General features: G+C 41.2%; 1 protein-coding gene across 1 annotated transcript in view; it reads right to left on the reverse strand.

Annotated features, from left to right (window-relative positions):
• Positions 1 to 16,484, reverse strand: part of dapk1 (death-associated protein kinase 1) — a 49,997-nt gene continuing 33,513 nt past the window's right edge. The window contains exons 17-27 of the mRNA XM_088336596.1: positions 15,609 to 15,707; positions 15,418 to 15,495; positions 14,863 to 15,082; positions 13,584 to 13,775; positions 11,832 to 12,029; positions 11,628 to 11,766; positions 10,361 to 10,481; positions 8,326 to 8,514; positions 6,397 to 6,894; positions 4,394 to 4,735; positions 1 to 2,683 (exon numbers count right to left, since the gene is read on the reverse strand). Coding sequence (XP_088192722.1) covers positions 2,225 to 2,683; positions 4,394 to 4,735; positions 6,397 to 6,894; positions 8,326 to 8,514; positions 10,361 to 10,481; positions 11,628 to 11,766; positions 11,832 to 12,029; positions 13,584 to 13,775; positions 14,863 to 15,082; positions 15,418 to 15,495; positions 15,609 to 15,707 — 2,535 coding nt within the window. The 3' untranslated portion in view covers positions 1 to 2,224. The remainder of the gene's footprint in view (positions 2,684 to 4,393; positions 4,736 to 6,396; positions 6,895 to 8,325; positions 8,515 to 10,360; positions 10,482 to 11,627; positions 11,767 to 11,831; positions 12,030 to 13,583; positions 13,776 to 14,862; positions 15,083 to 15,417; positions 15,496 to 15,608; positions 15,708 to 16,484) is intronic.

Below are 16,484 nucleotides of genomic sequence, written 5' to 3' on the forward strand. Positions count from 1 at the left end.
TTAAATACAGATCTTTATTATTTTAGAAAAATTGTACACTATAAAGTAATGTGAACATGCCGAGAGAACAGAACATAAATAGAGCAGATGTAGAAAAAAAAATACAAATATTAAAAAATCAAAAGTTTAAAATCATTTTCTGTTTTGGTCAAAGAAAAGCTCCATACTTAGAAAAATAAAAGTTAAACCGTTCCCTTTCGACTCATGTTGTGTGATATTGAACAAGGCCATGGTACATTTAAAGCCACAGAAGATTAGCAACACATAAACTAAAAAGAAAAACCTCATTGTGTGCGCGTGTTCGTGTTACATTCAATAAATGACACAAAAGGAAGACGAATATAACAGAACAGGACAAAATATGGACAGACGGGAAGTCGATTTTTTAAAAACATGGTCAACGTAGAACAATTAGCAGCTTTTGACCCTTTCAAATGGCCCAATGAGGAGACAACATAGAGAACATGTTAATAGCAAAGTAGAGGGCACCAAGATAACTAATTGGCATCGGTTCTGAAACAGTTTTCCAGGGGGCAATCCAGCTAACCGGCAAACAGCTAAATATCAGCTTACAGATGCCGTTTCCCTGAGAGGAGAAGTGACGAATCTATAGTTTTTGTTTATTTCTTGCGTTGAGGAATTTATGCAAGAATAAAATCGGGATTAAGTATTCAAACCACAGATTGTGTTTTCCTTCGTAATGACGCACAGTTGTCATTTTTAGTGAAACTATTTAACATATTCAAGTACACAGCGGCGTGTTTTGTTCTTCGGAACATCATTAAACATATATTTTTTTCAATTAGAAGCGCTACACAATGAAACTGAGAAACTCAAAACGTTTTTTATGGTATTTTTGAAATAAAATCGATTATTAATGGGGTAGTCTGAAAGTTGAAAACGTTTTAAAATGATTTTGAAAAACCCAGCTCATCCACATAAAAATTCTCTCTGAGCAAACCCTGGCGACCCAACAATCAACTTTGTACTTTCGAGACTCTTTTTTGTTTTAGTAATTGTAGCATTTTGTGCGGACAAGGAACACTTCTTTGTGCTTGGGGGAGGTAGTCGGCCGCAAAGGCACTGGGGATGAAATGCTGTGACGGGACTGAAGAAAAGGTCGAGACGAACGTGCGGTGATCACCGGCTTCGCTTTGGCTGAGGGGGACAAAACGTGCGCTAAACTCAAAATAAACACTGAACACAAATAATTGTGTTGTTTGGTTCACTCGAAACTGTCTCTGCCTTTCACACAGAACCTAAGAAGGTGCCCAGCTTTACACGAAACTGGCCTCACAAAATCCAACGATTACGCGACAGAGACTAGATGTAACAACGGATCCAGCATTTTCCAGTCTATGCCTTACACAGGAAGCGGCGAAAGTATGATATTCGCGGCACCCGTGCACGCTTTCACGCAGTCAAATTTTGTGACCAGCAGTTTTAAAAGTAGCACAAAGATCGGAACTTAAACAGAGTGTCGAAGTTCCCATCACATTGTCCGAGTCTTTATTGGTTTTCTTCCTTAAACATACGGTCAAGGCGACTTGATGTCGTCGGAATGGGCAAGGTGTGTTTGTTTTGGTCTCAGTAGGATCTTGGTTCAATTCACGGCCAGCGTGGAAGTGGTCTGTGCTGACGCAGATTTTCCAAACTGTAGTCACCCTCACATGTTTTTGTCAGTAGGTGCAATGGAGTCATGACAGTAACAGTAATATTTTTTTTATGTGCCTTCCACAAAGTGCTAGCCCAGGTGGGACGGTGCTATTTCTGCCTGCCCGTCTGTTTCGGTTTCACACAACCAGAAAATTACCAGAACAGTGTTGCAACTCCAGCTTTTGGAAATATCACAATTGCTTTTAACGGAGAGGGGGCGGATGTAAAACCTCACATCAGAGTCCTTACATGTCAGGATTCCTTTCCACAAAGGAGTCGCCCCCGCACTCTTGGGAGTTTCGATTCACCTGGCCAACTTCCGCGGCAGTGTTGATTACTTTCCACTGCCATGCCTTTAATACCAAGGCGGGAATTAATTCACTGGATAGTATGTCGGTGCTTATACCTTACACGTAGATTAATTCCTAGGGCAGTGACAATTGCTCTGGAAAGAAATCAGCCATATTGTAAATGGCCCTGCTTTTCAATTTCATATTGGTACCTTGCAAGCAAACCCAGCAAAAAATATATGAAAGGGGTTTCATCCATGACAACAAATCGTGTATTTTTAACGAGAAATGACAGAGCTAATGGAGTTGTAGGACGTGCCCCCGTTGCAGGTGGCGGCATAACCGTCGGCGTAACCGTTAGCGCTGGCCCCGCCCAGATCTCTGGTGTTGACTCTGAAGACGGGTGAAGCCTTGAGTAAGAAGTCAGCGGCGTCCCTGCGGCCAAGTTCGCGTAGTTTGAGCATGAAGACGCCCACCGTGCTACCGGGACGCCCGCTCCACTCGTGCAGCAGGGCGGCCGTCGGGCTCGGCGGGACGTCGGCCGGCGCCCCCCCTGGCGGCGTCCCGTTGCCGCTGTGCTTTGCCACAAGCTCGCTAAGGCCGAGGTTCATTGCCAAAAGGCACCAGTCTTTCCCCAAGGCGTCGGGTGGATCCAGCATGCGACACAACTTGCGCCGGGCCAGCGGCGGTACGTCACCAATGTGCATGTCGGGGCCAAGGGTCCCGCGCTGGTACACCTAAGTTCATACATACAATGCGTTTAACATCATGCATGCTTTGACAATTGCAGCTCTGATTCAGGAACATTTAGCGAAAATGCTATCATTTAACTCCCAACTCCAAGAAGTGTACTGTATTTTCTGCACTATAAGGCTCATCCCCCCCAGAAAAGGCTTTTGTGAGATTTTCTCTTATGAACGGCGAACCAGACTATGCAGCGCGTATTTGTGCAATGATTGATAAGTCGGAATATATCACTGATCACAAATGCATACCCAGTTGCATAGCATTGGATAAAACAGGAATCAAACCGTTGGGATGCGCGTCGGATCATATCCACTAGACAACTAGGGATACAGACGGCACATGAAAAGACTTTAGGTCTGATTTTATCATTAGACTTTTTTAGCCACGGTAACAAATTGTGGACGTTATTATGTGGCCCGGTCGTGAGAATATCGTCAAACATTAATGTAAAGGTTGGGGGACCACTGAAATACAGAATCTTATTGCCGGCTCGCAAAGTCTTGATCAAGCGCACAAGAATCTTAGCTGAATGATGAGAAAGGCATTATGGGAAGTAATTTGGTCGTTCTGTACGGAATGAAGAGAAAGGCATTGAGGAAAGCAATTCGGTCATCCTGGTAAATATCGATGAATGCATGGTTAGACGTGTTCGAACCGTTTATTACTTACAACGCTTAGTTCAGCCAGAGAAAAAGTGAAACAACATTTTATCCTGATTTCTAATCACTTTATTTTCTCATTTCTTTAACCTATCTGGTACTGTGACTAAAAATAGTGTGAGAATGAGATAAGACCAAATGCCTTTCAAAGTGTATAGGGTACGGGATCCAGCGCTCTCCCCGCCGTGACCTGGCTTCGACTCCAGTTTCAAATGTTATGCAATTTTGAACAGCCATGTTCCTAGTGGCCTTAAATTAGGACCTGATGCTCTTACCATTGCTATCCAATTTCAATCCCCCCCAAAAATTTAATGACTGATCAATACTTTCACAAAACTGTTAGATTATTAAAATGTGTCATGGAATATGTAATCATAATTGTTTGAGTATTCCATTTATATTAGTTTTAACAGGGCACCAGTATGATGCGGCAGGGGTAAACCAATGAAAGCTGTTGGGCCCTGCTGTTGAACAAAAGAGTGTGTTGTGTCACCCTGACCAGAGTGACATGGCCGCTTTCTTGTGTCCCGTTTCATCTGGAGGGACGAAAGCATGACCAACTTGGGTGCCGAGGTGCTTAACTTGTTTGGGTGTTTGGGCATTTGGGTTGGCCATGGTCCAAAAATATTTGTGTGTGTTTTTTGCCATCTTTTCCCTTTTATTTTCTTTGTTATTGTATGTGTTTGTCTTGCTGTCGGTCACCCCTCTTGAGGGATATGAGCTAGGTAGGTAGATAGATAGATTTAATCATCACATCCAAGCAAAGCCACAAGAGAGCAGTGTTGGTGTCATTTTTAGGAGACGTTTTGAGAGACATGTAAATACATTTTACAAGCATTTACAAGTACTGCACCCAAAATTCAAGAACTTTACAATCCTTAAAAATACAACATTAAAATTCAAGCATTTTCAAGGTTTTCAAGCACCCGTACGAGCCCTGGGTAAAACCACGTGCGCCCAAACTTTGACATCTTTTTTGGTTAAAAATAAAAAAGCACGTTATACACGAATAACTACTGTAATACCAAACATATTCTGTACCTCAGCACAGCCAAAGGCAAGGATGGCACTGAAGCTCTCCCTGTATCCTCCCATAGTATTAGTAAGCGAGGTTTCCCTTTGCATCTGTGCCCTCAGGAAGTCCTTAGGCTGGTAGACCATGACGGGAGCATGGCGTTCGCGGAGCTGCTGGGGGCTCAGGTAGTATTTGGCGGTCAGTAGACCCGGGAGCGTGGACGCCAACAGGTTCTCGGCGATTCCGCACACTGCGTCCAGCAGATCGTAACATTTGGCCCTCTGAGACTCGTGTCCTCGCACTTGGATCTCCAGACCTTGGCCGTGGTTGACCAGCAGCACCATGGCCTCTGTGCCTGACCGGCTCACCTTGAGGTAAAGGATATTTCAAGCTGTCATATTGACGCACCATAAAATCTGCACTATAGAGCGCACCCGATTAAAAGCCGCATGCGCAGATTTAAGGAAGAAACCCAACTTTTTTGTACACAGGCATCGGTTGTTAAAAATGTGAGAAGGGTGTGGAAGAAATATATTCTGGTACACTGTACAACACAACCGAATATTGATAATATATTTCCTCGCTTGAATTAAAATAGGTTAAATTTTGCTCAACTCTGTCAGTTGTCAATAATGGCCACATGAAAGGGCTAAGTATGTCAAGTCAAGTGGATCAAGTCCTTAATTCATTAAGTTGTGCAATAAAACAGCAGAATTATTTTTAAAATCATAATTAGAAAGTACAGAAGTTATAACAAGTTATACAAATATTTATTAAGTACAGTACTTCTATGTGTTGAACAAATAATTTAGCCTGTAAATTGGGTTTGTTCTTGAGTAATAAATAATCCAAAAAAAACCCGAAGGGGATGGCACTGGTTAGCACATCAGCCCCACGGCGCAGAGGTCCAGGGGTCAATCCCAGCTACTGGCCTCCCCGTGCGGAGTTTGTATTTTCTCCCTGTGCCTACGTGGATCTCCTTTCCACTTTTCTCCCACATTCCAAAAACATGTATGGCCAGTTTATTGGTGCATCCAAATTTGTCCCTGTGTCTCAGTGATGCCTGCTGGCAACCAGTTCAGGGTGTCCTTTGCCCACTGCTCTAAGATGGCTGGGGGCTTCAGCACACCCGCAACCCTGGCGAGGATAAGCGGTGCAGTGGATAGACAGATAAATAAAGGTTTCTACTACCCCCATAACCAATAGATTACGGTTTAAACAATGCTTAGAATCTTTCTAAAAAGGGGTGCCGGCTGGTCCAAATATGACAACACAGTTTTTGGCCCGAGGGGGAAAAAACATACCTGATAAATAGTCAGTTCGTGCCACACTGAAATATTCAATCAGCCGACACTACTAGTTAGAAATATTCCAAGCATTTATGCATGATGATTTTTGTTTGCACTGAAGTATATGTTAACGCCAATTTAATAAACATTGGCAGCTGCATTAGTTGATTGAGTCTGACAATTGGCTAGAGTTCGCAAAGGAGTGCCTTAATCGCGGCACCGTGTGTTACTTTTCCTCAACATTTCCCTGCAGATTCTGCCAAGACCGCAAGCTTCATACTTCATAAGGACACTTTGAATCTCGTTGATCCATTCGTGCTAATTACGTGGCATTTGTCTACCGAAAGGAGTCATAGTTACACGCCTTTTTTACTTGCGCTTCATTGAATCTCTTCACTTTGACATTCAGAGCACTTGTCAGAAATAGGGTTGTTTTGTTTAGATTAAAAGTCTGATTCCCTGGTCTGCACCAGATCTAAGCCAGCTGCTTGATACCAGCCGAAGCAAACCGCCGGGAGATCCGCGGGAAGAGCCTGTCACGCACCAAAGACGCCACCGACACATTAGCGACCATCGACGTCATGAAATACACCCCCCCCCCCAAAAAAACAAAAAAAAAAACAAAAAAACAATCCGCACCGTATTTAAAGCCACTGTGTTTAAAATGTAGAATAAAAGTAGTGGCTTGTAGTTCAGGAATGATGGTATTTGAGGAGCAGGACTAGCACCGCTTCACTCACCTTCACTCCATCAGTCCACAGGTGAATGTCGGCATCCCTTTCTTCCTCGTCGTCCTCTTCCTCGTCTGGTTTTTGCTGCCGACTCCATCGGCACAGGTTGACCTGCAGCTTGGTGAACAAACCGCAGGGAAAGGCAGCCAAGTGTTCAGCGGGCACTAGCCGGACGCCCCCGTAGATAGCAGAGGCGTCCCCCTCGGCTTCATCTTCGGTCCACGAGCGCCGCAGCCCCCCAGCCTTGATGAGGGCAGGCACATCCACCATGGCCGGGTCAGCGGCGTCCCGGGCGCAAACGTCCATGGCATCTAAGATCTGCAGCAGCTCTTCTACGTCACTCTCTGGCGCCAGGGCCTGGATCTCCTCCAGCCTGTAGCGCCCCCTGTAGTGATGGATGGCCTTGGGTGTTTCCACTGACAGCAGACGGCCCAAGACACCGCTGCACAGCCAGCGCGGCTCCAGCAGGACTACGTCCTGCACGGTCTCGCTCTGCATGATGTTGATCTGTATAATTACGGGGATACAACACATCAGGGTTCATACACCTTTTATGTGCCCACATTCAAGCACTTTTTAAGGACTTTCAAATCCAATTTAAATTTTTTTCCAATACCATTGAAATAATAAATCTGGTGCGAATCATGCATTTTTCAGAGCCACAAATATATCTGTGATTTACATATGCATCTTGAATATTGCTTGTGCATTTATTAAAACATTTAATTTATAGAATGAGTAAATTCCAAATATATGTGGATCTGGAAAACACGTGTATAAATATTTTTGACACTAATCTCCAGCCAAATAGATGTCTCCCCATCACGGTAATATGTAGCGTACATTTTCAGTTGCAGTAACATGGTAATAATTAAATATTTTCAAGCACATCACTAAAAATTTAAGCACTTTACAAACCTTCAAAACACATAATTAAAATGTAAACATTTTCAAGGATTTCAAGCACCTGTACGAACCCTGAAGCATCTACTTAACCATAGACCACATGTGATGTGTTTTTGTCTTACCATTGAACTGCAAGATGCATGTTTGAGGGAGTTGAAGTAAATTGATGTGCATTTTTTTAATGGAGCTGCACAGAACTTGGAAATCTGTTAACCGTGCCTGCTACCTCTGCGTCGTGTCATCATTGCAGCTTCTGTCAACCTCTTTTTCATTGCACTATTATAACAGGGTTCCTACAACTTAAGGCAAGTTTAATTTAAGACTTTTAAAGGCTTTTTTCATAACTGTTGAATTTAAATTAAAGACCAAGTCAACAAAGAACCCCGCAATTTAAACAAAATAAAAAAACAAATATAACGTGCCTTGAACACATTACCTGGCACAGCTTTTAATCATGAGGAAAAATGTTCATTGGAGAGCCACTTCTCGTTAAATTGACACTTTACTATAAAGAAAAGTAAAATTCTCTATCCAAAGTTGCCATGTGTATTGTGGGTAAACCTAAGACATGTGTATGCTCTGAAAGACCCGACTGAAATCACATCACCATTTTGCCACAGAAGTAAAACGCTGAATTGTTAAAAAAAGACAATTGATAAATGTTACTTAATGTTTTTGGTTCCAAAAAAATGAAAATCCCATTTATGTGATTATATTTTTAAGACTCTGATAAATTGGTTTAACACATTCCAATACCAATTGTAGCCTCATTTTTAGAATAATGACTTCAATTACGTTTACGATTTTTAAAGGATCCACGGGAACCCTGTATAACTTAGGGCAGTCCCTAAGCACTACGTTGTAAACATTTTTTGCATATTTATCCTGACATGTTTTCTCTTTTTTTCTCTTTAAAGTCATGTGCTGGAGGTGCTATGTCTAATCATGTTTCTAACAATGTTTCACAACGTTAATATCAATGACAATAAAGACAATTTAATTCATATTAGGCCAATGACGCGGCACACTGACCTCCCCCATGCTGTGCAGCTGCATCGCCAGAGCTCGGAGGTGCTGTTGACTGACCAGCGGGTTGATGTTCTCCTGGACGTCGCTGACAAACTGCTGCCACGACATTAGTTGGTTGGGCCCGCTCAGCTTACGCCAGGCGGGCAGCACTGCCAGCAAACGCTCAGATAGAAGCGTCATAGGGCCGCATCTCTGCGCAAACCAGTGATAAATGTGATTTACTCCTACCTCTGTACAGACACCCATAAAAATGACATGTGCTTATGAAATAAGTCTTAAAGCCTCTCCACATACATGAGGGGAATAAGAAAAATAATATTGTAATTGGGAAATGTATTGATATTAAGGGGCTAATATTTGAGATTTCAATTCCATCAACAGACGCTCCCCTACTTAGGACCATTCGAGTTAAGTAAAACGGTAATACGAACATCTTTTTCGGGATGTCGAAAAATCTCCTGACATAACTGTAAGTTAGATCTTGTAGTGTGTGCAACTTTTTCCGAGTACAGGACATTACTGCAGTGCTTCTTTCCGCTGTGTGGTGCTTTGAGAGGTCACCCAGCATCCACTCCGAAGAAGAAATCCGGCTTCGAATTCCTAGTTCATGTGTAAATATACAGTACAGTGCTACGTGTACTGAATCTTTGACATTTCTATTGTTCAATATCTCGTGCATCCATTCAATATGGTTGGTGTAAAGTGTAAAGAAGAGGCGAGCCTAACTTTTGAAATGAAAGTGGAATAAGAAAGGTTGATGTGGTTGAGAAAACAGTCGGAACGCTTTTTTTCGGCCGCATTTTACCGCGGAGGACCTCTTGAAGCGCATCTTCCAAATGTAAGTTAAACTCAACTTTATTTATCTTTATAGAGCATATTATTTCATGAAACGTTTATTCTTTTAGTACAAAACAATACAGGTTACTTATACAAGCCTTAAATATAGTTATATAAACCTTAAACAAACAAAATATATCAATAAAGCAACGTAGGAAAAAAATTCTCGTTCGTAAGTGTGGCAGGAGTGTCTGTAAAATTGTTTTGAGAACATTGCTAATGATGTATTGCTTTTTCACAATGTCGTGTGGACTGTTTGCGTCTACAAGAGATATGTTTCAGAAAAGTACACTTGAGAAAAACTAGCCTTTTGAAATATGTATCAAATCATGCTCACACTAAATAGGTTCGATTAAATGGTTCCAACCAAATTATTAAGAGACTATTAATTATATTGATACTATTTTTATTATTACACTGGTATTTGGTATGAATGTGGTATAAAACAGTGGTCAGCAACCTTTTCTGTACTACAGATCAGTTTGATATCTGACCATACACTCGCGGCCCAGGCCTGCATTATCAATAATAATGATCATAAAAACAATAATAATAAAAGTCATTATTACACCTATTTCAATTTAACTGTGTAATGTCTATACCACTAGGATTGTGACCAAAAAAGGAAAATGCATTAGATTTTATCTCATCATCACACCATTTTTACTCATGGTACCACAATGTACAACGTTGTTTTGGCTGAACTCTTACCCATAATGCTCCATTACAACGTTGTACAATGTGGTACCGTGAGTAAAAACGGTGTGATGATGACATCAAATCGAACGCTTTTTCCTATAACGGCCACCATCTTAGTAATCAAGTAGTTAGGATTCACTGCTCCTACCACCGCATTCTGCATCTAAATCCCCTTACAGTCTTATGGTACACATTACACTGAATTTTACTGTACGGTATAACACGCACCCAAGATACAATGTGACTATATACAAATAATTACGGTAAAATTAAAAATAAGGCATTTTTTCTGTGCGGCCCAGTACTGGTCCAAGGCCCACCACTGACAGAAGACACTTATTGAAGTTACAGTTTCCGATCTTTACATCAGTGAAATGTATAATACCCCGCAGGAACAGAATGGAATAATATTTGCTGGTGCAATGCCCACCCACGAAGAATAAATACTACTTATTAAGAGACGCCGAATAACGACGTTTAGTGTTTGTGCGAGTGGACTTACAGAAATGATTTGCGAGCGTAGTTCCTGCAGGTGGTTCTTCAGCAGCTTCATGTCTTTGGAGTTGGAAGCACCAGCATCCAACACAAACAACTTGTCGCTAATCTCCAGGTCGTTTCCAAACCTTAAAAGCAACGCAGACATTGAAATTAATGAAAATAATCCCTCGCTGTACTACGATTTACTTCTCGCGGTTTCACTAATTTGCGGATATTCATTGTGCATTGGTTTCTGCATTCTGATTGGCCAAACAGTCGCCCCATCCCTTTTCTGCCAGTGTCTACCTGTGCGCTTGAACCTTCAGGTGAATTAGTACACATATGTCAAACAGCTTGACGAACTTACATTACGTACGCATAACTGTTTTTCAATTTTGAGTTTCTCTAAATGCCATGTCAGCATAACACTCCATACCAAAAAACGCACATGTGGCCAGGCCCAAAAGGCAGAGGGAGACGCTTTCTATTCCCAACAAAAACGGACTTCTCTACATGCTAAAAGGCATTTTTACAGCACATTTTTTATTAAAAATAATGTCCAGATGATGGCAATAAAATATAATCTGAAATTAAGTGTATAGTTTTGAAACGTTCAGAAATAATATTTTATTAACTGCCCCAAAAATAGGCAAAAATCTTATGATGATATATTGTCACCTGATAAAAATGAGAGCATAACTATTTTTTTGGGCCAAATCGAGATGTTTGCCTAAATTACTTCTCATAATAAGTGCCCAAGTCGGTCAACCAATCATATTTCAGATCACCAATCAACAACGCAATAGCGGTGAAATTATTTTTAGATTCATAACTTTAACAGTACAGAAGTTATTTGTATTAAAAAAAATCGTTTATAAAGTACAGTTCTTTTATTTGTTGTTTATCATGGCACCTTTTTGTTTTCCAATATCATCCACATGATGGCGACAAATTATCACATGAAGTGAGGGGGATCGTGCCGAGGATTAGTACTGAGAGCAATACAGCAGCAGGATTATTTTCTAAAATTATACTTTGATGGTGCAGTTCTTTGTAAAAACAAACAAAAAACGTTTACAAAGTATAATACGTTTATCTATTGAAGAATTGCTTGAGCTTGTAAATTGGGTTTGTTCTTAGATTTCAATGCATAATGGAATATTTTAAAAACAACAACAACACATCTTTCTACTTTGCAGGTTTTTAATTTCGCAGGACCTTTTTGGAACGCTAGCCCGCAAAAAAACGAGGGATCATTGTACCAGTAAAAGTAAAACTAATAACTTCCTGACCTGCTCCTGACTTCCTTGAGGAGCGACCTTTCTTTGTTGTAACTGAACTCTCCAGAGAAACACCTGGGAACATCTGCCAGGTCGGCATGTGTACCCACCAAGACCACTAAGAGGGGTTGCTGGACTTTGCCGCCAAACACTAGGAGCACAACAGTATCACTACAATGATCAATGCTCAACAGCAGCGCCGCTAAAGAAACTCACGGATATGCGGGTGCGGCGGTGTGAGGGACTTTAGCATGTTGAGCCAGTAGGTGATGTGGTTCAGCTGGCTCTCGTACGGCTCCTCAACGCTAAACGCCACCACGTGGATTGCCGTGATGTCATTGGCCGCAAAGTAATCGTAGGCACAGTAGTAGACGGGGTTACCAGAAAACTCCCACACGCTGAAATCTCCCACGCCTACAAAAATGTAAAGTAATTCAATTATCCATTCAAATAATTTTAAATATTTTTAGACTAGTGGTTCTCAAGTGGTCTAACTTCAGGAACCACCATCCCACCCTAATTACAAGCCCCAAATCAAGTAAATATTTCCCCTTTTAAATGTATCGAACAAAAGGATTGTGCAGTTTAACTGAGATAGAAGAATTGATCAATTTTATTTCAAAAACAAAATGCTTAGCAAACCAAAACACCTTCAAGTATATACTCGCATATAAGCCTACATCGCATATAAGTAACCCCAAAAACTGCTTTAAAGTAGCAAAATACTAAAAGAAATTCGTACCCAAATTATCAATAAAACGTTTACCTCAACATTGATAATTACTTACTATGTAGGAAATAAAGATGAATATACTAATAAAAAACTCAAATATAATGTTTTTAAACCATTTACTGTACCTTCAATCAGCATTTAAGTAGTACACACTTGTACACCATATTCATATTCGCAATCATTTCCTTCTTCGAATCAATCGTTGATGTCCCCGTTTTCCACTTTTCCTTCCCTTTTATCATGAACTTTTCTGTGACTAATTTTCATGGCCAGAAAAAGGAAATAAAACAATAAAATAAAACCAACACATTTCAATAAAAGGAGATGTGGTCCCTTTTCAAACACATTTAGCACAACGCCGAATAACGGAACAAAAAGAACAGATCAAGCAGGACATTGTCGCCATCTACTGTAAAGGAGTGTAATTGACTTTGTTTTTTTCTTCTCAGCATTATTTTGCTAAGGCAAAGGCCCGCGACCCACTGAAAACAAATTCGCGACAGTCTTTTAGATCCCGACGCACCAGTTGAGAAACACTGATTTAGACTCATCACAGTATGCTTTTCCCTAACCACACACAGGTACAGAAAATAATCCAAAAATAGAATGGAAAGAAATCGTTACAATAATGGGACAGAAATAGAAAATAAATCAAGGAGTTTATTTACTTTTTGAATCAGGCGATTCATTAAGAGCAACTATGAAAAATATGAGATCACTTTTGATTAAATCCTTTAATTCCTAGATATTAACATTTTTCTGTAAAAGGGATCAACTCGCTTAAAACATCTAAATCTAATCTAAATATACCCAAATCTAACCTCTAAGCCATCTAATCTAGTCCATCTAAATGTAAATTAATCTTATCTAAACTCTTAACGTATTATTATCAAATTCAAACTACTTTATAAATCTTGGTTTTTGCGTGTGTTTGAATGTGATTTCTATGCTCCAAAATGGCTGAACCGAATTTCGTGAAAATTTAGACAGTTGTACTTTAGGCCTCTGTGAGTGTCTTTAGCTAGGTTTCATGTCAATACCAATAAAATCGTTAAAACATCTGCTTTTGTGTCCAATCGACTCGAGCGCTGCATGCGGCTCTTTGGTGATTCCTAGTGGCTACCTGACGCTTTTTTAACAAACCAAGGCCCCAACAACCTTTCCTAAGAAGCATCCCCAGCAACACCGTGTCATGATGCCTGTATATAAAAATTATTACACAGAGTGCAGCCTACCATGAATGTTAGCGTGCTGGATGTCGACAGCCCTTGTGGCCTGCTCGTCGGCAGTTGCAGTGGACAAACTGCTGTGCGCGGGCGAGAAGACTTCCAGGACACCTTTAGTCAGGCTGGGCTCGAACATCATGCTGCGACTGCGCACACTTACGTTCTCGCAACCCGGGTATAAATTGGAGATGCTCACTGACACTGTAAAAACAAATTTGGTAGACACATCTATTTTGGTGGGTATGTGGCATAGTGTGAAGATAGCAAACTTTGCCTCGCCTTTATTAGCTAGTGCCGTTAAATTGGCCTCTGATTGGTCGGGGCCGTTAAAACCTAAACTGGGACCATTCTGGTTGGCCAAACTCTCCATCACTCAAATTACAATGGGAAAGAAAACACAAGCATGGAAGTATAAATCCCTAAAAAACGCAGTGTCTTGCGATTACACAACCACACTATGTCACATTGCAATATCAATTGGATTTTTGTCAGAACCAGAACAGGAGGAGGACCCAGATGCGTAACGTTTCTCGCACAGGGTATATTTTACGGGAATGGGGCAGTCATGCATGCTAACACAAATGCTAGTGATTCGGCGATCGCTGGGCGGAAAAAGTAAGGCAGAAGTCCGGCGTGGACCAACAGGAAGCCAGAGGCCGACGAGATCGATACTAGATACACGAGCAGATACAGGACAGACGGGGTCGATACCGGACAGGACAGAACGGGACAGACAAGATCGATACCAGATACACGAGCAGATACCGGACCGACGGGGTCGATACCGGACAGGACAGACAGGATTGATACCAGATACCGGACAGACGGTATCGATACCAGACAGGACGGGACAGACAGGATTGATATCAGATACAGAAGATTGGAGACAGATATCAGACAGGATGAGACAGGCGGGATCGATACCGGATACCAGAGATTGTTGCAAGGTATCAGACAGGACAAGACAGATGGTATAGATACAGACACTGGAGACTGGAGTCCGATATCAAACAGGACGCGACAGGCAGGATCGATAACGGACAGGATACAAAAGCAGGATACCGGTCAAAACACACATCTTGCGGGTGCAGAGGTTTGTTGACAGACTGACAAAGGGTGAGTGAGAGCACTGAGCTTAAATAGGAGGGAAGCATATCAGTGAATGAGCCACAGCTGGCGCCAAACAGGCGGGGCCAATTGGGGGCAATGAGCAACCGTGAAAGATTTTGGTTAATCATGCAGCCCTAGTTGGTACGGCTCTAGAATCACCAATGTGACTTTAACCTACCGGCAGGTTTGGAGTTTACAGGAGAATTAGGGTGTCGGGTGGCGTTGGTCATCCGGGTGGTTCGACGGCGCCGGAAGAAACTGCGTAGGATGCCACACTTGAGCGACTCCAGCAGTGTGCTCTTACCCGCCCCCTGGTGACCGAAGAGCTTGATTTTGATGCGCGGCTGCACTGTCTGTGTGGGCCGCAGCTGCTGAATGAAGGCCAGTTTGTGGTTGTCCTAAGGGAAAAAAACAAAACTAGAAGCAAAAGCCTTTCTCATGATTGGTCGGCAACTATGAAGGTTTAAGAAAATGTAGTTAGGCGACCTTTGCATAACACATATGAAGTCTGGGGTGTAAAATTTGATGAATTTGTCCTGTAAATAATCAATTCAAGCACTGACATGTTTTCCTTGTGAGTACAGTTGGTGAGTCATGTTACAAAAGGTGGTCTAAACACAAGCTCTGCTGTAGGCGGAGAGAGTATTGTCCTCCCACCCAAGGACTCCCACTACTGAAACGCCCTTCAACAAAACGATAAATATCAACCCAATCAAACCATTTTTTTCTTTACCTTTTTAAGCTTCCCTAACAAGGCCACTATAATGTCATGTTGTTGAGCCGAAGCCAAGTCCTCAGCACTTTTTCCATCCTGAAAATCCAAACAAACAGCAAGCGTAAACATAAAGGACAGGACAACTCAAGATTGCCGAAAGTCAATGTGCTACTGCATTTTAAATCAATAAAATGAATGAATAAACTTACATTGGTGACAGCATCCGTGTTGGCTCCAGACAGGCAGAGGTGGCGCACTACTTCGAGACCACCGTTACTGGCTGCCAAGTGGAGGGGAGTTCTGCCATACTACTCAATCAAAATGGAAAATTAATTAGTTCAAGAAAATCAATGTCTATGAGTCCTCTATCAAATAATTATCTTGCATGGGATAAATTCAAGAAAAATATGTCCTTTGTTACAACACATAATTTCGGTCGTTTCTCAATTACTTTAATGGTAAATTTGATCGTCAATGTAACTGTAACCATAGCAATGACAGTTTAAATTAGCATATAATGCATTTTAACACAGAAAAAGCATTACAATCAATAAAAAGAAAACTTGGGCCAGTTATTTCCATTTGCTGGACGTTAAGACGAGAAAATGAATAATGCAGCTAAGCAGGCTTCATTAAAAAGAAAAATGCATCAACATGAATAAATAAAAACACTGATGGTCTCTGTGAAGGATTACTGGAAAACTCTGATTAGACTCCTTTCAAGTGTTTGTTTATCTCAGTCAGTTAAGCGATTCAAATTGAAACATGAAATTCAAAATGTCATTTAAAAATGACCCAAAATAAATTCAAGATAATAGCTGTACAATTATAAATGGTTGGGATTGTGGGTAAACAAGGAAATATTCAGGTGTAAGTTCAGTCTCGCTTGGAAAGCTACTAGTGAAATGGTATTTGACAAGAGAAAAATGGACATCCACAACAACAAATGGAAGTATAACAAATCAATATTATGGGTATTAGTGTTGGAGAAAGCCAGTAGGGATTTAGACATAAATCCATTGAACAAAGTATTTATGCTGGATAATCTCGTATAAAATCCGAACAAGTGTTAGGTAGATTTTTGA

The sequence above is a fragment of the Urocampus carinirostris genome, chromosome 5, assembly GCF_059441175.1.
Source record: "Urocampus carinirostris isolate Australia breed hairy pipefish chromosome 5, RoL_Ucar_1.0, whole genome shotgun sequence".
Classification (NCBI taxonomy): domain Eukaryota; kingdom Metazoa; phylum Chordata; class Actinopteri; order Syngnathiformes; family Syngnathidae; genus Urocampus; species Urocampus carinirostris.